The sequence below is a fragment of the Osmerus mordax genome, chromosome 24 (assembly GCF_038355195.1).
Source record: "Osmerus mordax isolate fOsmMor3 chromosome 24, fOsmMor3.pri, whole genome shotgun sequence".
In the NCBI taxonomy this organism is placed as follows: domain Eukaryota; kingdom Metazoa; phylum Chordata; class Actinopteri; order Osmeriformes; family Osmeridae; genus Osmerus; species Osmerus mordax.
The window spans coordinates 5608066-5628939 of record NC_090073.1 but is presented as its reverse complement, the minus strand read 5'-3'; the positions used below and the strand labels follow the sequence as shown (position 1 = coordinate 5628939).

General features: G+C 49.0%; 3 protein-coding genes across 3 annotated transcripts; 1 reads left to right on the top strand and 2 right to left on the bottom strand.

The window, feature by feature from the left end:
- Nucleotides 1-4357: 4357 nt before the first annotated feature.
- Nucleotides 4358-6670, top strand: akr1a1a (aldo-keto reductase family 1, member A1a (aldehyde reductase)). Its single transcript, XM_067228152.1, has 8 exons — nt 4358-4476; nt 4592-4705; nt 4910-5029; nt 5345-5496; nt 5604-5799; nt 5961-6160; nt 6283-6442; nt 6545-6670. Exons 2-8 carry the CDS (start codon nt 4625-4627, stop codon nt 6608-6610), a joined length of 975 nt encoding a protein of 324 aa, XP_067084253.1. The 5' UTR covers nt 4358-4476; nt 4592-4624; the 3' UTR covers nt 6611-6670.
- Nucleotides 6671-7124: 454 nt separating this feature from the next.
- vcp (valosin containing protein) lies at nt 7125-13863 on the bottom strand. Its single transcript, XM_067228151.1, has 17 exons — nt 13709-13863; nt 12530-12641; nt 12208-12380; nt 11846-11988; nt 11530-11660; nt 11310-11441; nt 11014-11116; nt 10603-10736; nt 10368-10503; nt 10110-10222; nt 9372-9536; nt 9125-9247; nt 8834-9046; nt 8426-8734; nt 8071-8226; nt 7784-7938; nt 7125-7651 (listed from the first exon to the last, which is right to left on the bottom strand). Exons 1-17 carry the CDS (start codon nt 13723-13725, stop codon nt 7546-7548), a joined length of 2421 nt encoding a protein of 806 aa, XP_067084252.1. The 5' UTR covers nt 13726-13863; the 3' UTR covers nt 7125-7545.
- Nucleotides 13864-14157: 294 nt separating this feature from the next.
- On the bottom strand, nt 14158-19346 carry fancg (FA complementation group G). The gene is made up of 14 exons (XM_067227676.1): nt 19204-19346; nt 19035-19122; nt 18804-18929; nt 18419-18597; nt 17863-18025; nt 17227-17357; nt 16944-17090; nt 16698-16849; nt 16385-16451; nt 15904-16232; nt 15757-15797; nt 15441-15617; nt 15118-15232; nt 14158-14882 (listed from the first exon to the last, which is right to left on the bottom strand). The coding sequence occupies exons 1-14, from the start codon at nt 19276-19278 to the stop codon at nt 14768-14770; spliced, it is 1905 nt and encodes a 634-aa protein (XP_067083777.1). The 5' UTR covers nt 19279-19346; the 3' UTR covers nt 14158-14767.
- Between the last annotated feature and the right edge of the window lie 1528 nt (nt 19347-20874).

Below are 20874 nucleotides of genomic sequence, written 5' to 3'. Positions count from 1 at the left end.
ACAGGAGAGTTGGTGCACACTTTAGTCCTAAAACTACGACTCTGTTTAACATGGTTTCAACATGGTTGGGACAATAAAGTCATAATTGCTATTTTTTGGCCGTACACTCAAGGCATCTGAAAACACTATTAAAAGCTGAATGTGAGGCTTAAAAAGGGGGTATGGAATTCTAAAAATACTATTCAATCTTAGTTGGTAAAACATGTGTCGAAACAGACAGAAATAAAAGGTGACATTCTGTTCGAATCATATTTTCATGTGCCTTTATTGTACAGCTAAAAGGGTCATTTTGTCTTAACTGTCCCAACACTTGTTTGGGGCACTTTGGCTCTGGAGCTGATAACATCTTAAACAATCTCAGACCGGTCCGACTACTAGGTAATCCAGGTGTCCAGGGCGTTCTAACTGAATCCAGGTGTCGGTTATCTAGGTGCTTTCTGTATAATCCACATGATGTGAATCTAGCTAATCTGGGTGCTGTTCACTCTGAAAGTGTGTCTGTTCTGTCACACAGAGAGAGGGACTGTTCAGTGCCTTAACCTGGAGTCAAACATTCTGAACACACACACACGCTCGCACACGCACACAGAGAGAGACACACACAAATGACCACATCCTCAGAGAGAGACATACACATACACACACGCACAGAAAAACACCAACCCACTCCCACAGCACATTCTGTACAGATAAAGCACAAATATACCTGAGTAGAGCTCGACAGGAGAACAAAACTCTGCTGGGGTCACTATGTTCTGAAGCCATGTCTGGATGCTACTGAACTGTGCTAAGCTGTTTTTGGTCCTTGGCACGCCACAAGTCGCGAGTTTCTGTGCCAAGACGATACTTGTTATACAGTACTTGTTTTGTGTCATTTTTGGAGTTGAGACAGACTATGTTTTTGAAAGGTCACTTTGTTTCAAGTTGAGGAAGATATTAGCGTTTCCTTAACCTGCCTGCAGATGGTGATCAAAGCAAATCCGCATCAACAAGTTCTTAGACTGATTATGTGAATGGTTTGTGACATGTGAATGGTTAACAGACACACAGACACACACACACACTGATGATCATCAGGTCAGAGGACTTCCGTGAGCACTTAACCCAGAGACAGAGGCAGTGACAGAGTCAGAGGCAGTGACAGAGTCAGAGGTAAAGACAGAGTTAGAGGCAGAGAAGGAGAGAGGGATGGAGAGAGAGGTAGTCTGCGGTCAGATACAGGTCTGGTTCCTCAAACCCAGTGGAAGCCCATAGCCTAGGACTGAGAACACCATCCAATACCATCAGGTGCATGTACTCTAACAGCTGGTGGATGTACTATAACCAGGTACTGTCTCCAGGTCTATGTACTGTAACCAGGTCTATGTACTGTGACCAGGTGTGTGTACTGCAACCAGGTGGATGTACTATAACCAGGTACTGTCTCCAGGTGTTTGTACTGTAACCAGGTCTATGTACTGTTACCAGGTACTGTAACCAGGTCTATGTACTGTGAACAGGTGTGTGTACTGCAACCAGGCACTGTAACCAGGTCTACTGTAACCAGGTGGATGTACTATCACCAGGTACTGTAACCAGGTCTATGTACTGTGACCAGGTGTGTGTACTGCAACCAGGCACTGTAACCAGGTCTACTGTAACCAGGTGGATGTACTATCACCAGGTACTGTAACCAGGTCTATGTACTGTGACCAGGTGTGTGTACTGCAATCAGGCACAGTAACCAGGTCTACTGTAACCAGGTGGATGTACTATCACCAGGTACTGTAACCAGGTCTATGTACTGTGACCAGGTGTGTGTACTGCAACCAGGCACTGTAACCAGGTCTACTGTAACCAGGTGGATGTACTATCACCAGGTACTGTAACCAGGTCTATGTACTGTGACCAGGTGTGTGTACTGTAACCAGGTGTGTGTACTGTAACCAGGTAGATGTACCGAAAAGCCCTGTTCTGTGACATGACATCCAATAAGGGGTTAACACAATTTTTTATTCTAGCATGCGAGCGTGTGCGTGCATGTGGGTGTGTATGTGCACTTGCGGGGTGTCTGTGCGCATGTGTGTGCGTGTGTTTCTGTGTGTGTGTGCGTGTGGTGGCCAGATAAGTGTCTAGAAGCCTGTTTTGTCCGAATGTTTGTACTATAATGCTACTGAAAGACCCACAGAGACGTAGTGCTTCTGTGCTTTTGACAACATTTCTGATTGAAACCATTTTACATTGACAAATAAACCAAATATCGGATGTTCACTTGGTATTGTGTGTATCTGGGGGGAGAGCCATCAGAAGAACAGGCAGTCAGTCTCGAAATCACTGCTGCAGCTCATTTTCATACTTTTCTTTTTTGAAAACTTTGACAAGTCTTCTTTGTGCGTGAGTGTGTGTGTGTGTGTCTGTGTGTGTGTGTGTGTGTGTGTGTGTGTGTGTATGTGAGTGCTGTATTCCTGATCCTCTGTAGATATTTCCCCCCAGTCAGTTTAACAGATCAACAGCTCCCGCCAGACTTTGACCTGGCTCTGTTTAACAGTCCCCGGTCCCTCTGCCACGGTCACAGACACCGTCACACCGTCACACGGTCACACGGTCACACCTTCACACGGTCACTGTTGTCCCCTCCCCCCACCAGGTCTCTCCTACCCAGGTAAGCAGGGTCAGCATTTCTGTTACTCGTTGTCAACTCGCCATTTGCGTCTCCTTTGCTCTTCTCTGTTCTGAATGATTTGTCTGTGGTGCGGAACTACAGAGGCGATTGGTTGTACAGGAAGGAGCACATGATCACACGGTCAGTGGACGTGACACTGCCGAGGAGCGTGTTCTGCCGCAGTAGGGCTGTGCTCAGGAGGGCAGGCAGGGTGGACAGCTTGTGTTGGTGTCCAACTGTTCCCGGCTCTCAGACAGACTACATTTACATTTAGTCATTTAGCAGACGCTCTTATCCAGAGCGACTTACAGTAAGTACAGGGACAATCCCCCGAGGCAAGTAGGGTGAAGTGCCTTGCCCAAGGACACAACATAAGTTGGCATGACCGGGAATCGAACTGGCAACCTTCGGATTACTAGCCCGATTCCCTCACCGCTCAGCCACCTGACTCCCTAGCTAGACTAGCTGCGTCCAGTGGCCTTGTTAAGCAGGGGGGTGAGGAGAGGGGGGTTATGGTGTGGGGGGGGGGGGCATGTGTGAAGAGTTCATCACTTTCCTGAAATAAACTCCAGAAAGTTCAGTAGGGAGCAGAGTAGAGATAGGAGGGGGAAGGTGGTTTGGCTCCAGAGATAATTACATCATGTATGTTTCCACAAGGGTAAGACTGGGTCTTCCCAGTTTCCCCAATGTGTCTGTGCTTGTGGTCAGAACAGGGTGACACGGACGACACACGCATACAAACATACTCTCCCAGGAGTCCATTGCATTGCCAAAGTTAATGAATTCAGACAGTGTCACAAGTGGAGGGGTCTGAAGTGCAGGGGGTCAGAAGTCACGAACAGCAAGTTTGACCGACTAACCAGGGGTGTCATTAGACCCTTTTTACTGGGGCACGTGCCACAGTAAAATCGAAAGTTTGAGTTTTAACAATTTAATTTATTATTCAGTGTATTCATTTAGATTGATAATCCCGGAAAAAATAAACGCAGTATCCCAATCAACGCTTGTAAAATTGGTCAGTTTAACCGAAAACACAAACCAATGCCCAAGAATTCCATGTCAGCGTGCTCTTCTGAGCCTGCCGAATAGCCACTGCAGCACGCACACAGAAGTCCAGGTGTCGGACTCGGCACACAAGAATTGAGGTAGGCTAAGAAAACATTACAAAACGAAATAAAGTGTCTAAATGATAGACCTACCGATCAAATTATTTTGACTAAAACAAACAAAAAACAGTATGTTTGTGTTCAAATGAATGTAAAAAAAATGTACTTTTGATGTCCCTGCCAAAGCTGATGTCAAACTTGCGTCCCTGAACTGTTGTATAGTGGGTTAAGCAAGGGGAGTTGAATAGGGGCCTGTGCTCCAGTAGAGTTTTATGTCTAACATTGCCCCTGCGACTAGCTATAGGCCTAGGTTTGAACAACGCTACGTTTCTGCGTGTGTTTAAGAGCCATTTGCTTTGTTTTGATATAGAACTACAAGGCATCGCAGTTTGAGTTAAAAAATTACGATCTCCGGAAGTCGGTCCTTTAATTGAACCAGGCACAGGTGTGCAGCTGGAAGACGCCAAACCACGGTCTTTTTTCAACCGCTCGCAACCACGCGAAAATGACTTGTTTGTTAAACCCTTCATTTATTTGATACATTTTTGAATACTTTGGATACACAGACTTTAAGATGCATGCATCCAACTCTAATTTATTTGATGAACGAAAGCACAGCGTGCGAAGCATAACGCCCTGCACGCTCACACCCACTCATTCTTTCATCATTTCATTCATCAGTCATTCTTCCTGCTGCAACCCGATCCTTCAATCAACCCAGCTCAGCAAGTAAGTCATTCATGTTAACACTGCGCTGACAACCAGTACTACAACTATAGGCCTCCATTAGGCTTAGCTATTTGGAACAACGGAAAGCCATGACTGTGTGTGTGTTTCTTTACAGTACTGTAACTGCCTCATCCTGTGAGCTGCAGTCATGAGTTCCTTTGTGACTCTGTCGTCAGGTCAGAGGATGCCCTTGGTAGGGCTGGGCACCTGGAAGAGTAGCCCTGGACAGGTCAGCACACACATTAGAGTGTGATTGTGTTTGAGAGTACGTCTGTGTGTGTGTGTGTGATTTGTGTTTGAGAGTACATCTGTGTGTGTGTGATTTGTGTTTGAGAGTACATCTGTGTGTGTGTGATTTGTGTTTGAGAGTACATCTGTGTGTGTGTGTGTGTGTGATTTGTGTTTGAGAGTACATCTGTGTGTGTGTCTGCAGGTGAAGCAGGCGGTCCTAGCGGCTCTAGACTTCGGTTACAGACACATCGACTGTGCCGCTGCCTACAGCAACGAACAGGAAGTGGGCGACGCCCTGGCAGAGAGGGTGGGGCCTGGGAAGGTGAGAGGGAGGGGCAAAGAGGGCAGTAACGGCAGTAACATGTTTAACTAACCCTCCAATGTTAACTAACCCTCCAATAACAGCAAGCATCATTTAAACCAGGAAGCATCACAGCAACATAATGACAGTTCATTCCTTCAGTACATGTTCATCAGCAATGGGGAATCTTACAGTAAAGTGAGACAACCAGCAGAGGGATGGGTATAGCTCAGTGGTTCAGGCATTTGACTGTACATTAAGAGGTCACAGGCTCAAATCCCCCTCTGGATGAAAGCATCCTCTAAATCCGTCCGTTTGTTGTCACGGCGTCCCCAGGCGCTGCGCCGAGACGAGGTGTTTGTGACGTCCAAGCTGTGGAACACCAAGCACCACCCTGAGGATGTGGAGCAGGCCTGCAGGAGCAGCCTGGCCCAGCTGGGCCTCTCCTTCCTGGACCTCTACCTCATGCACTGGCCCATGGCCTTCCAGTGAGCAACACACACACACACAGATGTTCCCTCTCAGTAACAGTCAGAAATACTGGATGTTTCTTGTGTAACTTCATTGTTTTTTGTGTGTGTGTGTGTCCGTCCAGACGTGGGCCAGAACTCATGCCTAAGAGGGTGGATGGGAGTGTGTGTTACGCCGACACACACTACCGGGACACCTGGGTTGCCATGGAGACTCTGGTAGACAAGGGTCTGGTGAAAGCCATCGGATTGTCGAACTTCAACGCGAGACAGACCGATGATGTCCTCAGCATTGCTAAACACAAGCCTGTTGTCAACCAGGTAAGAGAGAGAAAGAATGTGTCTGTGAGAAGAGAGGGGGGTAGTGAGAGAGCGAGACAGAGGAGAAAGGGAAAAAGAGTGGGGAGAGCTAGAGAGAATAAAAGAGAGGATGTTGTTTTGAACGTATCCAACAAAGTCTAGTGTAACTGTCCTGGTTGCAGGTGGAGTGTCACCCGTATCTGTCCCAGGCAGAGCTGCTGTCTCACTGCCGCTCGGTGGCTGTGTGTGTGACGGCCTACAGCCCCCTGGGCAGCGGGGACCGGCCCTGGGCCTCGCCTAGTGAGCCCTGCCTGCTGGAGGAGCCCAAACTGGGGGCCATCGCCCAGAGGCTCCACAAGAGCCCTGCCCAGGTCATCCTCAGGTAGGCTAACCCAGCCCCAGGCCTCTCCTGGTCAGATACTTACGACCCAACGTTCAGCCTGGTTTGAAGTGTAGTTCTCACACACACACACACACCTGAACACTGTGTGTGTGTGTTCTCAGGTGGCACGTGCAGAGGGGCGTGGTGTGCATCCCTAAGAGTGTCACGCCCTCCCGGATCCAGCAGAACCTGCAGGTGTTTGACTTCAGCCTCTCGGAGAGCGACATGGTGGAGGTCGCCTCGCTCAACCACAACCAGCGCTTCATCGTGCCAGCCGTAGAGGTGAGCGTCACAGGGCCTGACTCACCTCTGTATGTCCCTGACCTGCTCACTGGCTGATTCTCCTCTAACTGTTGGGTGGGTGTGTGTGTGTGATCTTTGCAGAGGGATGGTGAAAGGGTGTGGAGAGATGCGGAACATCCTCATTTCCCCTTCCTGGATTCTTACTGATCTCAAGACACAAGATTAGAATCCTAACCCTACACCTCACTGAAGACGAGGTCTTTGCATTTTAACCCTTGTGCTGCCTTCGGGTCACAATGACCCCAAGGTTCACAATGACCAACGACCCATTGTTGTGTTGCGACAACTTAACCCAATACAAAACCAAAATAATTTATAATAAAAACCTTCACGCTGTGGGGGGTGTGAGACAGCCCAACGGTTAAAAAATGCTTCACTTAATTTTTTTGTATTAGGTAAAGTTGTCGCAACACAACGGGTCACAATGACCCTACAGTAACACAAGGGTTAAATGTATTTTCAATCACTGTTGCAAATGCCCTGAAATGTATATGTCTAAATAGATAATACACCGTGATTCAGAGTTCACTATATTTTAAACATGTGGATCTAGGAGACGTTTCATTCCAGTACTGTCCTCATGTGTTCAGAATGTTTAATTACATATGAGAATCACCAATTACCGTTAAACTATAGTACAATGAAGACCCATACTAGATAATCACAATTTAATTCAGTGAGATTTTATTTTCAACATTTTCAAACTTGTCAGACATTATATATGCTACTGTTCATAAAAAATGAAGTTATTAGCAATTTGTTGGATGTTTTTCAGTTCTTATAATCTACCATAGAATCCCATCTGTAGTCATTCATGTATAGGGTTGTGATATATTCAGAATGAGGTCCAACACCCTCCCCCCTCCCCTGTTATCAGCCAATGGCATTTCACCTCTACCCCCCCCCTTCTCCCACATCCAAACCAGAGCAAAAACCAAGCAGCTACATGCTTTTTCCATCAGAGGGGAATCATACAAAAAAGAAAAAAACACAAAGAAGCACAAAGTCCTAAAAAGGTGGAATCGGTTGAGTTTTTGTACAGGTGATCCCGGTATAGGCCACGGTGGGGCGCTGTGTCTCGTCTATCCGTACAGGTCGTCGTCGTTGTCCTCGTTGAAGACCGGCCCTCCGCTGTTGCCTCCTGTGCCCTGGCTGGGACCGCTGCCCCCCGCAGTGCTGGTGGGAAACCTGCCGGCCGGGTGGGAACAAGGTTAGAGAAGGTCTGGCTTTTTTACACAACTGTGAAAGACGCGCATGTGTACACACACACACAGACAGACACACACACACACACACACACAGACACACACAGACACACACCTGAAGCTGCCGAAGCCCCTGCTCTGCTGCAGCGTCTGGGCGAACATCTCGTATTTGCGGATGTCGTTGTCGCTGACGGAGCGGCGGGCGAAGCGCATGGCCTCCTCAAAGTGGTCCTTCCTGATCTCTGGGACGGGGTCGTCCTCCTCCACCTCCTGGACAGGCAGGTGAGTAGAGTGCAGACAGAGGAGAGGGAAGAGTCAGGAAGGGAGGAAGGAGTGTAGGAGAGGAGGGAGGAAGGAGTGTAGGAGAGGGAGGAAGGGAAGAGAGGAGGGAGCAGTACTGACCATGGCAGAGGGGTTGGTCTGCCTCTCCCTCTCCCTCCTGATTTCGTTCTCAATGCTCTCTCTGATGGCCAGCTTACACGCCCGCTGGCAGATCTCCGTCAGGTCAGCGCCGGAGAAGCCATTAGTCATCTTGGCCAGGAAGTCCAGGTCCACGTCCTATCAGAGAGGTGTTCACCAATCAGCCAGAACATCAAACACGATCCATGTTTTAACCTTCAGAGGCCAGAATTAGGCTCATAAAAATTTTTTATGGCTGTGTGTCTGACTGTAATAATTGTCTTGTAGAAGAACAGCCTTCAATATATCGATCGTTGCTTCCCAGCAGGCTGAGATGCGAGCGGGGGGGGGACCCCACCTTGCCGATGGGGCTCTTGCGGAGGTTGGCCTTGAGGATGTTGATCCGGCTCTTCTCGTCGGGCAGGGGGATGTAGATGAGCTGGTCCAGGCGCCCGGGGCGAAGGATGGCCGGGTCGATGATGTCGGGCCTGTTGGTGGCGCCGATGATGAACACGTTCTTCTTGCTGGACATGCCGTCCATCTCCGTCAGGATCTGGTTGATGACGCGGTCGGCCGCGCCGCCGCCGTCGCCCACGTTGCCGCCGCGGGCCTTGGCGATGGAGTCGAGCTCGTCGAAGAAGAGGACGCAGGGGGCGGCCTGCCGGGCCTAGAACACACACAGAGAGAAAGGGGGTTTAGATCTCACACACACACACCTCACTAGCCTAACCCTAATCCCTGTGCAGCTATGGATCCCAGGCCTCACCTTGTCAAAGATCTCCCTGACGTTGGCCTCGGACTCCCCGAACCACATGGTGAGCAGCTCGGGCCCCTTGATGGAGATGAAGTTGGCCTGGCACTCGTTGGCGATGGCCTTGGCCAGCAGGGTCTTGCCGCAGCCGGGGGGGCCGTAGAACAGCACGCCCTTGGACGGGGTCATGCCGAACTTCAGGAACTTGTCGGGGTGCTCCACTGGGTACTGGGGGAAGAGAGGGGGGTGAGTCGGGCGTGAGAGAGAATGAGTGTGTGACAGAGTGTGTGAGAGAGAGAGCTCTACCTGGACCAGCTCCTGCAGCTCTCTCTTGACGTCGTCCAGCCCTCCGATGTCCTCCCAGGAGATGTTGGGCACCTCCACCACCGTCTCCCTCAGAGCTGATGGGTTGCTCTGGCTCAGCGCCCACTGGAGACACACACACACAGTCATTACATCCTAGCCTCCTCCAGAAGGAAAACATGTCATGGGGCTAAGCTCCACTCCAGGCAGGAGATCTGGACCCCGGTACAGGGGCTGTTGTGGCTCTCACCCTGAAGTCGTCCATGGTGACGGCCAGGGAGTTCATGACCTCGGCGTCGATGGTCTCATCCTCCAGGTCGATCAGGTCCATCTTCTTCCTGATGGCCTGCAGCGCCGCCTCGGAGCACAGTGCCGCCAGGTCGGCGCCCACGTGGCCGTGGGTCTCGTTGGCCACCTGAGAACGCAGACGCCGGCCGTTACCGTGGTGACACATCCATGAGTACAGGTGCCTGGTAAATACAGACCGTTCCCTTGACGTTGAACACCGAGATACTGTTAGAACTGGGCACTTATGATCCTTGATTCCTGTATTTCCTATGTGTATGTTGCTTTTGATTAAAGCGCCCACATGGGGAATGATTAATAGTGTGTGTGTCTGTGTGTCTGTCTGCTAGCACAGTGGTTCTCAACCCTGGTCCTCAAGGACCCCCTGACCTGCACGTTTTAGATGTTTCCCTGCTCCAACACACCTGATTCAAATGAATGGTCGTTAACAGGCTTCTGCATAACTAGATAACGACCCATTCATTTGAATCAGGTGTGTTGGAGCAGGGGGTCCTTGAGGACCAGGGTTGAGAACCACTGTGCTAGAGGTGCAGGGTTAATAACACCCCATGTACCTGTAGTTAAATGTCAAACTGGAAGTGTTCTACCAGTTTGACTCAGGTAGGCTGGTACTGCTACACGGCATGGCATTTGAGGCTATTTATATTCCAGAGGAACAGGACTGATAGGTGTGTGTGTGTACCTGCTCCAGGTCCACGTCGTCAGCCAGCTTCATGTTCTTGGTGTGGATCTGCATGATCTCCAGTCTGCCTGTGGCGTCTGGGATGCCAATGTCCACCTCCCTGTCAAACCGCCCTGAACAACAACAACACACGCACACACGCTAAGAATAACACATACGCTTTGGGCAACACACACTAAACCAGAAAGACTCAGACCATCATATAAAGCACGAATGGCATTGTGAAAATGTGTTTGAGTATGAATGTGAGGGTCTAACCAAATCTCCTGAGGGCGGGGTCGATGCTGTTGGGTCTGTTGGTGGCTGCCATGACGATGACGTGAGCCCTCTGCTTCAGGCCGTCCATCAGGGTCAGCAGCTGGGACACGATACGCCTCTCCACCTCCCCGTGGGTCTACACACACACACACTTTAACATACTAGCTAAACAACGTTCCACTGCTATCCAGGTTAAGATTCCTTCACACCTGCCTCCCTCTCCCTCCCTCCTCACCTTCTCTCTCTTGGGAGCGATGGCGTCCAGCTCGTCGATGAAGATGATGGCGGGGGCGTTCTTTTCGGCCTCCTCGAAGGCCTTCCTCAGGTTGCTCTCGCTCTCTCCAGCCAGCTTGCTCATGATCTCAGGGCCTGGGGAAACACGGCAGTCATGACCAATCAGACCCGTCCTGAAACCAGACCTGGTCCTGCCGTCTCAGGGCTGAGAGCGTCCCCTTGTCCTGGGTTGAATCCCTGACCTCCACTAGCGCTGCGACACATCCTCTAAGAATAGCGACAGCAGCTGAGGTCTAGCGACCACACAGGGTTCTAGAAATACACAGGGTTCTCGACATACAGGGTTCTAGAGAAACACGGTTCTTAAACAGACAGCATTCTAAAGCAGACAGGGTTCTGCAGCGTCTCTCACCGTTGATGAGGAAGAAGAAGGCTCCGGTCTCGTTGGCCACCGCCCGGGCGATCAAGGTCTTTCCTGTACCAGGGGGTCCATACAGCAGGATACCTCGAGGGGGCTAGGGGGAGGTGAACACCATTTACATCCATTTACCTCTGGCGGAAACAGACAGCAGTGCTGCTCCCAAAAAGTTAAAGTCTTACTGGTAAGATCCCATGCGTTGTCATCTACTAATCAATAAACATCTACTCTCAGCGACGACATGTTGATCTGTGCCTTCAAGGGTGTGTGTGTATGTGTGCGAGTCCCACCTTGACTCCGATGGCCTTGAACAGCCCAGGGTGTCTGAGCGGCAGCTCCACCATCTCCTTGATCTGGGCCAGCTGTTTCCTCACGCCCCCGATGTCGTCGTAGCCCACCTCGTTCAGAGACTCCTCCTCGTCCTGCGCACAGTCAACCCAGACACGGACAAGGGGTTTGGAACGCTGCCCGTTTGTTTGTGTCTTGTCATTCGCTGGGCCGTTTACCCACCTCTCTCCTGATTGGCTCTCCCTCGCAGTGGATGACGGTGTCCGGCGCGACGATGCAGTAGGGGGAGGGGTCAGTCTCGACCACCTTGAACTCCACGGCTCGCATGCCCCCCCTCACCAGGAAGATGTCGCCTTCGCAGGAAGGATATGCAAATGAGGAAAACCATTCATTCTACTGCTAGTCAGGAGAGCTTGGTTAATAACTAAGCCCTCTGTACATGCGTATGTGTGTGTGGGGGAGGGTTGTGTATATGTGTGTGAGGGTGGTGGGAAGGTTCTGTGTCTGTGCGTGCGCGGCCTATGCGTGTGACGCTCACCCTTGCGAATGGGCCGGTAGGCTTCAAGGAAGTAGGGCTTGAGATAGACCTCAAACAGGTTTCCAGTGATGCCCTCCACGGTGTCGTCGATGGGGAGAACGTGGATCCTCTTCCCGTACTTCACATCTGGACATGGCTGGATACTGCAGCACACAGAGACACACTCAGTAACCACTCTCTCGTGACCAGCTTTTTGGTACAGCACTGCCCACAGTAAAGGCAGTGATCCTGGGTTACTAGACCCAGATAAAAGCTTACCAAGGATAAAGCTGTGTGCCGAGTTTATTTACAAAGGAGGAGGGTGTGTGTTGTGTATGTACAGAGAAGTGTGTGTCTGTGTGTTGTGTTTATTTGGTTCTCACCTGATGACGTCACCAAGGCGGACCCTCAGGTTGTTGCGGACCACCCTGTTCATGCGCACCTTCTCGTCGGAGCAGGTGTCATCAGACAGGACGATGCACACGGTCTCCCTCCTCTTCTTCCCCTTCATCAACACAGTGTCGCCACGGAACAGCTGCAGCTCATCCATTTTAGCCTAATATACACAGACACAAACAAACACACAATGTTATGGTTTTGGTTCACAGCCATGGCATACTTGCCTTGTTGATATAGGTGCTTTCCACAGAAGCAAACCAAAAGTGAAAGATGTTTTGTTAAGAACCATTCCATTAAATATCTAACCTGAGAGAGGGAGACCACGCTGTTGTCCTCGTTGATTGACTCATCGACAATCAGTCTGTTAGGTCTGCTTTTCTGTTTCAGGATCGCGGTGGAAAGATCATCATTTTTGGTACTGTAAAAAAAAAAAGAATGCCAGATTAGGTCATCTGTGAAAACACATGTTTACTTTTGACCCCTAACTATCAACAAGCGTTCTTAACCCAGTTTCATTCCCCCGTTTTCGGTCTGCCATTGTTGACCAGTCAACGACCTAAATATTAAATTGTTATTGAGCCGCTAGCTAAATATGTAGTAACGGTAGCTTGCTAGCCGGCTACGTTAGCTTGCTAGCTCGGTGTTAGCTAGCTAGCTCAGATGACACAGCAAAAGGGAAGAACTAATAAGTGGTTCTCTATTAATAATTTAAGCTGTTCGCCACATTGTACACCACCTTTCGCTACAATTATACATCGGTGTACAACTAGCTAACCTAGCTAGCTAACGTCACAAAATATGATGCGGCTAAATCACGAGTGCTGTGACAACATGCAATGATTTTAAAATTCTACTAAAAAAAGCAGCTAATACATTAGCCTGGTTGTGGCTGTCAAATGTTGCAAGGCCACTTACCCGGATCTAACAGTTGGCTAGCTAGCTGGCTGGAGGCCAGTGAAGACTTTAGTAAAGTTAACTAGCTGTTAAGTCATCTTTATTATGATATGTCAAGACAGCCTGTGATCCATGCGATGCTAAGATATATTGAATGCCTTTGGCTAGATAGACAACCTTAGCAAACTCAAAACGGTGCCGGTAGGCCCTGTTCTTATGCAAGACATTGCTTGGTAGCTAGCTAGCCTAGCTCGTAGCTAGCTAGCGTGAGTTGTGCTTTGTCAATGCAGTTCTCTGTCAATTTGGGTGCCTAACAAATAAGCCAAAGCAACTATTAAAACGGCTTGTTGGCAAGTTGTTTGTAAAGCAGATCGGCCCACACCGGCATACATTAGGTGTCAATTTCTTTTGGGATTGTATTCCATCCTTGGCTACTGACTGTATTGTAGTGATCAAGCTAGCTTACTAGTAGCCGTACTTTTCTACTGCTAGCCTAGCACGCTATTCTTTCTGCGCAGCTGAGGTAAAATATTGTTAGACCTGACATAGCCGCTAGAAAACAACTATTTTCGTCAACATATCTTTACTCACTCTGCCGCAGAGGCCATGGTGTTCCTCCAGAAATAGTTTGTATAAATAAAAAGAAGCTAACACGCTATTTGTGAAGCTCGGTTGCTAATTTGCTTCACAACGTTCTTTTCCGTTTGTTTCCTTCGACTAGCTACAGCAGACCGATCGGAGCACATCAAAAGCGATGGCGGAAAGGGATACGCCTACTAAAGGCGAGTACCCAATGAGAGGAATATTTATTTCTCCGTGTTCTAGAACTTTGTTCAATTTCAGCCAATTGGGTCTCAGATAACATCTGTGGGATGTCCTACAACTCATAACTGGTTTCCAATTGGTTCCATTATTCTCCGTAGAATATTTGGTAACGCTATTAGGATTGGACTTCAGACTTCCGTCACCCAATAGAAGTCCACCGCGTCTTGATTCAATGTCCCTTTAACTTTTACTGGAAAGCTCTAGGTCGTCTTAATTTGATTCACGCTTCTATAATAAGAATATTAATTCATTTATGCGCCAGCCGTGCTGAAACAGCAGTTATCAAAGTTCAACTTGTGTCTTACTAATGTTACAAATCCTCTGAAGAAAACATATGTATTTGGCACAGTTACATCACAGCAACGCACATAAATCACTAATAATAAAAACTTCAAAGAATTTAAATAACGACCTGCATAAATCACAAATCTCCATCAACATCCAGTAAAATGACAGAAGATATGGTGTGGAATGAACAGGACTTGAATGGGTGCAAAGAGAATTTACAGGACTGAGCGCATTCTAGCAAAACCTCCCAAACGAGTCCTCAGTCTGTCCGGGTCCTTAATAGCAAGGCTCTGTGATGACAGACACAGTCTGATTACAGGCACACTTATCTCTTCTTCCAGGCTGGCTCTGGCTTTCAACAAGTCCTAAGTGGGCTTGGGACACCAAATAAATCTATATTCACTCTGGGTCCAAACTTTGTAGACCGACATTCTCCATTCGGTGTGCCAAGCTCACACAAACATTGGTGGATTTGATTCCTGATCCAGAGTCTGGTTGTCAGGTCAGTCCTGTAGGTGGTAGGGTACCACCTGGCCCTTATGAGACCCCTCCAGGGCAGAGAGATAGAGTGAATTCCTCCAGCCTTTGCTGCAGGTCTGCAGGGTCCAGGGAGGGGCCACTCTGAGGGTCCTGAAGGTAGAGAGGGAGGCCCCTGGATGGAGGAGGCAGGGGTGGGATAGGGGTGCGGGGGTCAGGATTAGACAGGGATTCGACCTAACCCTTGACAGTGAGAATGTGATTGTAATGTGTTGATTTAGCAGATGCTTTCATATATTCTACAGCAGGCACTTGCTACATGGTCCTTAAGCACAACATGTTACCTCCCAGATCAAATAATCTAACTGTGATCGTAAAAGTGAAGGGGATAGTGTTTATGCTTAACTTACTCTGGTGGGGGTTCCCCGCTGGAGCTCCAGGCCCTCTGCCAGCTGCCTGTAGCTTCCCGTTTCCTCCCCAGCCTCCACAGCACCTCCCCCAGCCACAGCTCCGCCTGCATGCACCCTGGAACACAGGAACCCACAACTCTGCCACACCAAAGACACCAAACCCCTAACCCTACCCTACAAAGGTGATCATCAGTTGTTATAAAGTCGGACCCCTTCACTTCCAAGAATAAACCCTCGCCCAAGAATAGTTAAACAAAACAACCTATTCTTTCCGCGTCAATGACGTTTCTAGGTCCAGAACACCGCAGAACTGAGGTCTTTACCTGCAGATGCCTGCAGGCTCAGCTGAAGGTCCCTCAGAGCTTCCCTCAGCTGGTCTCTCTGGGTGAAGCTGATGCCCCTGCCGGCCAGAGCCAGCCCCTTCAGCCTGCGGAGGGCTAGCAGGCTCCCCCTGTGGCGCCCGGGCGCTGGGTCGGCACCTGGGGGCACCGGAGTCCCGTCTGAAGCATGATATCAATGCGTAGAACATTAAATAGAGAATATCTGGCTTGTTTCACGCACTGCATTGTCTATGCAGTGTCTTTACATCAACACACACACAAAGTAGAGTGTCATCTCTAAGGTACCACCAAAAATCACCTTTCTGGAGGACACACACCTTCACAACCAAGTTGATGCACCTGAAACGAAACACACACACTCAATAATCTAGTACACCCAGGTTCCATACACAAACTGACGCAAATCCCAGAATCCCTACTGCTCCAAACCTCCAGCCCTCCTGACCTGGTGTACAGCTCCACGGCCTGTTTCCAGTCCTTCAGGTGGGCTTGGCAGTGGGCTTGGAGGAGGTGAGCAGAGCCAGCCCAGTGCACTGTCTCCAGCCGGCCCAGGGCCACAGACCCGGCCTCAGCCCCATCCCCCAACTCCTCCTCCTCCTCCTCCTCCAGGTTCAGCCTCTTATTGGGCAGCAGGTCCAGAGTGGTGTTGATGACCTCATCACACAGTGCCAGGGCGTCGGCGGGTCGCTTGGCGGCAAGGAGGGCGGAGCCAGCCTCCAGGTACACCTCGGCTAACCTTGGGAGGGGCAGGGCATCGGCGACGCCCACCTGAGACTGGGGGTTCATTTAGCAGACGCTTTCATCCAAAGCAATATACAGAAGGGGGAATTCAACCTGTGACCTCTAGACCTGTCAGTCAGATGCTCTAACCACTAAGCTATATTTATGTCATTTGTGACGCGAAGGAACTGCTTGCATGGACTCACAGTGTGTTGGTCTCCAGACTGGAGTTCAGCCAGCAGGTCCAAGTACAGCTCTGCTCCCTCTGACAGCCTGTAACACCAGCAGCAAGCACACCACACCACGTTTACGTGATTCATTCAGTGTTGATCCAAAGTGACGTACAAATAGTGCAGAGAAACCACAGCAGAACTTCAAGGATCAGACGTGCACAGGTCTATCAGTATTTTGGTGCCAACCAAAAGGGATAGTTCATCTTGATTTGTTTAATTCCTGAAGGGCTATTCACTGGAAGGACAGTGAGACTGTTGATGATTGGCCGCTAGTGGGCACCTTTACCTGCCATGGAGAACGTTCTTCAACGCCAGACTGTGTAGCACGCCGAGGGGGGAGGGGACAGACAGCAGGAGGCTCAGGGATTGGCCGCGGAGAAGAGAAGAAGGGCGGAGCAAAGGGTTTCCAGACTCAACTGCTGGTGGCAACACCAGCATCTGGAAGCAAAGACAAGCACTGTGTATCTCCCCTTCAATGTGTGTGTGTGTGGATGAGTGTGTAAGTGCGTGCGTGTGCATGTGTGTTACTTACTGAATGCAGCAGGTGAAGACCCTGTATCTCTGCCTGAGTGTTTCCAAGCTGCTGATAGACCAGAATGCTTTGGTGCAGAGCAGATACACATCTGGAGTCCACCTCCATCGCCTTCCTAAAGCATTGGAGCGCACTCTGGGGACAACCCTGGAAACACAGACAACACACAGTCTAGACACCTCAAGGTGACACGAAAGCACAACAAAAAAAAAAATTGTGAGCAATGGGGCTTAGTAAGAGGTGTGTGTTAGATATTTTTCAGTTGGTGTGTGTGTGTGTGTACCGTGCGTGCGAGGCAGAGGCCTGACAGGAAGTGTGTGTGTGCCAGCTGGACTCTGGGGGCTGGTAGAGAGGGTCCAGTCTGGAGAACACACAGGGCCTCCGAACACCGGCCCTCCACCAGCCAATCAGCACCTGATTTGATGACATGATCCATCAATGCACAGAATCAAATGAACTGTATAAAGAGGCAGTAAAAAATGCAAAAACAAAAAGGCTTCTCTTAAGGATAAGACCACTATTCATTCAGGCAGTTTTGTGTATTGACAAGAATAGTCCGAACACCGGCCCTCCACCAGCCAATCAGCACCTGATTTGATGACATGATCCATCAATGCACAGAATCAAATGAACTGTATAAAGAGGCAGTAAAAAATTCTAAAACAAAAAGGCTTCTCTTAAGGATAAGACCACTATTCATTCAGGCAGTTTTGTGTATTGACAAGAATAGTCCTTTTTTACAACAGCCCTTCCTATAAGCAATGTCACAGAGGGCTGCACAGATGCCCATAGAACAGCATGTACAACCCTCAAAGGAGACAAGGAAAAACTCCCAAGATCAAGGCACATCTCAAGCTAACCTATGGTGCAGACCTGTGATTGGTGAAAACCTTGAGCGAGAGCTGTGATTGGTGCAGACCTTGAGCAATGACTGTGCAGATTTGCAGGATGTCCCTCAGCTCTCTGGGGTCCAGGACCACCTGCGGTCTGGGAGGGGCGCTCTTCTCCCTCCACGCCCCCGCACTCCTCCTCTCACCCACCCCCTCATCTCCCAGACCCTCGGAGAGAGAGATCAGCGCCTCCTACAGTACAGGAGGCATTCAAACAACCTTACATAAACTACATTTGTACTATACAAATGTTTTAACAGGGATATCAACTGTAGTCTTGTGCACATTACTCTTATATTCATACCCTGGTTTTTCAGATGTAGTGTGACACTATGTCCCTTAGCCTAATCTCTATGCAACTATGACGTGTGAACAAAATATTGACCCAATTTCTCAAACAGAGGTGTGTCTTTGTGAGGTAAGTTATGGATATGTCCACTGTTTAATAAAGATGATATTGCAAGCAATGTAAATAAGGTTTGTCTTAAGTGAGAGGAATCATTTCAGGTAGTTTATGTAATCCCAGGACATAAGCAAACAGACACACGCACGCACACACACTCAACATTACACACACACACACACCTGCATGTCTTGTATGATTGCCAGTTGGCAGGTGGCCAGCCAGAGCGCCCAGCTGAAGCAGAGCAGCTGCTGGAGACAGGAGTGTACAGCTGAGCCTCCCGGAGGCTTGGCTAAAACGTAACTCCAGAACTGTGCTAGGCCAGCACCTGGAGGAGGATCCCAACCCAACATCTCTAGACCTGGGGGTCAGAGAGAGGGTTGAAAGGGTCTCCCAGAGTCATGGAGCCTTTGGTGCATCATTTGTGTGACAGTTGTGAATCATTTGACTATAGTTGCAGGCCATTTAAATGTGTCATCAACAAATAAATGCAAGTAATGGGTTTGACATACGCATAAGTCATCGCCAGATAATCTCTACATAACAACAAAGGCATTGTATCCTTACCTCTCTTCAAGCCTTGTGTGAGGACCTGCTCTGCCTCGGAGAGTTGTGACTGACTTAAGGAGAAAACACAGCAGTTATACACAACTGTCAGCTCCAACTGGACATGGTCTGTGACTGCAGGGATACCTGCAGGAGTGGGAAGGGAAGAGAAGGGAAGAGATCTAGTGGTGAGACAGTTCAACGTTGAACGATGAGGACAGCAAAGTTAGATCGCATGTGCTGGCGGAAGACCTTGGATTTTCCGGAGTAGCTTGTGACTTTCCAGATGACATCGTTTCAATAAAGTCTGGATGTTGTCTTGAATAACACTGTCACGTTGCTGAAAATGAATGAAAATATGTGCGTGGGTAACATAGCTAGCAAATTACTGTACAGCGAGCACGTTCTCAAACTAACTCACCTCCCACTTTTTAACTATGGCGTTATTTTCTTGTATCCATGTGTCAAGTAACGACAAACGTGTTTCGGCAGTCATCCTGACTTTGCGACACTAATAAACAGCCCACGTATAGGTTTTCTACAAGTGAAAAAAAAACTGCTTTAACTTCGGTACTGTTTACATTTTTCACTTTCCCTCTCTTTGGTGTGAAGAAACCTTCAACGAATTCTGAATCGCACGAATATATTGCTCCCCCTAACGACCAACTAGTTTTTTACAACTACGATATGACTATGATAAATGTCCGTTAGATGGAGCTAGTTGAACACAATTGACCTAAAAGCAAGCCTGGCTGTTACACAAACACACACACAAACAGCATGGTCCAGTAGGCTACAAGGCATGCAAGTTCAGGCTTAATTGTGATGTAGCTGAGTCAGCCATGAGTGTGCCAGGACAGCTCTGTTCCCCTACAAGGTGAATCCCCCTCCTCCACCTCTCCATTTCTCCTCTCCCTCTCTCTATCACACACCTCCATTCTTACTCCCAAAGGGAGCTTCCCTTTCCTTTTCCCTGTCTCCTCTCTTTCCTCTCCTTAGATCTAAATATAACCCTTTCCTCCCCACCCACTTCCTGTCTAAGTGTTGAACCCATTTACCTGTAGTGTGGTAAATAAATGGAAATGTATTAATTTAGCTGACGCTTTTATCCAAAGCCACGTACAGCGTAGGGGGATTTGAACTTGCAACATTTGGATCTGCAGTCGAATGCTCAATTACTGAACTCTACCCAGTACATTCATGATGTACCTGTGAGGAAATGAAGGGCCTGGTAGCAGGTTATTGGGCATGCCTGCTGGTCTGTCAGCTGCTGTATCAAATATCCCAGACTTAGTGGTGTGACTGGTGGATGAATGCAGTTTTATTCTATGGATACAGCTGACTCCTTCTCTCTCTCTCCATCTTTCTCTCTCTCCATCTCTCTCTCAAGGACAGTCGGGGTCATCCTGGCAGAGGCCAAGCATCTCTCCACCTGTCACTCACACAGCACCACTGCAGGTTGGTTTCCCAGCCAATCGCTGAAGAGTGTGAATAATGCATTGGGCTTTCTTAGATGCCTATACCACTATGTGTGTGACATCATCATCCTTCATGAGTGTTGGGTGACACAGACGTGAGGGTGGTTCACCTCTGTCACGCTGACAGGGGATGAGGTCGTAGGGAGGCGTGCGAGTCAGGAAGTAAAGCAGCGAAACGATTGGTGGGATGTACGAGAATGGGGTGGGTCGGTAGCATGTTGGTGTGAGGTCTCACATCTAGGACCACCCAATCTTGCTGTTAATACTTCTAATAACAATGTGTTTGTTTAGCAGAAACCTTTATCCGACTCGACATACAGAGGGGGTATTGAACCTGCAACCTCTTGCCCTGCAGTCAAACACTCCACCACTGAGCTACACCCAGCCTTTCAACTAACATTTTATAACAGTGAACGGGACCTTTTGTCAAGAAGTGGATATGTTACCTCACTATTCCTGATATAAGGAAGCAGGGATGCATGCAGTACGTTTTTCTCCACCCCTGCCCAGTCATCTCCTCTCTGCTCCACTGGGCTCCTACTTCCAGATCTGCAGAGTGAACCTGCATGCCCTCCAATCGACTGCCGTGTCCAGGAGTGAGTGTTTGTGTGTGT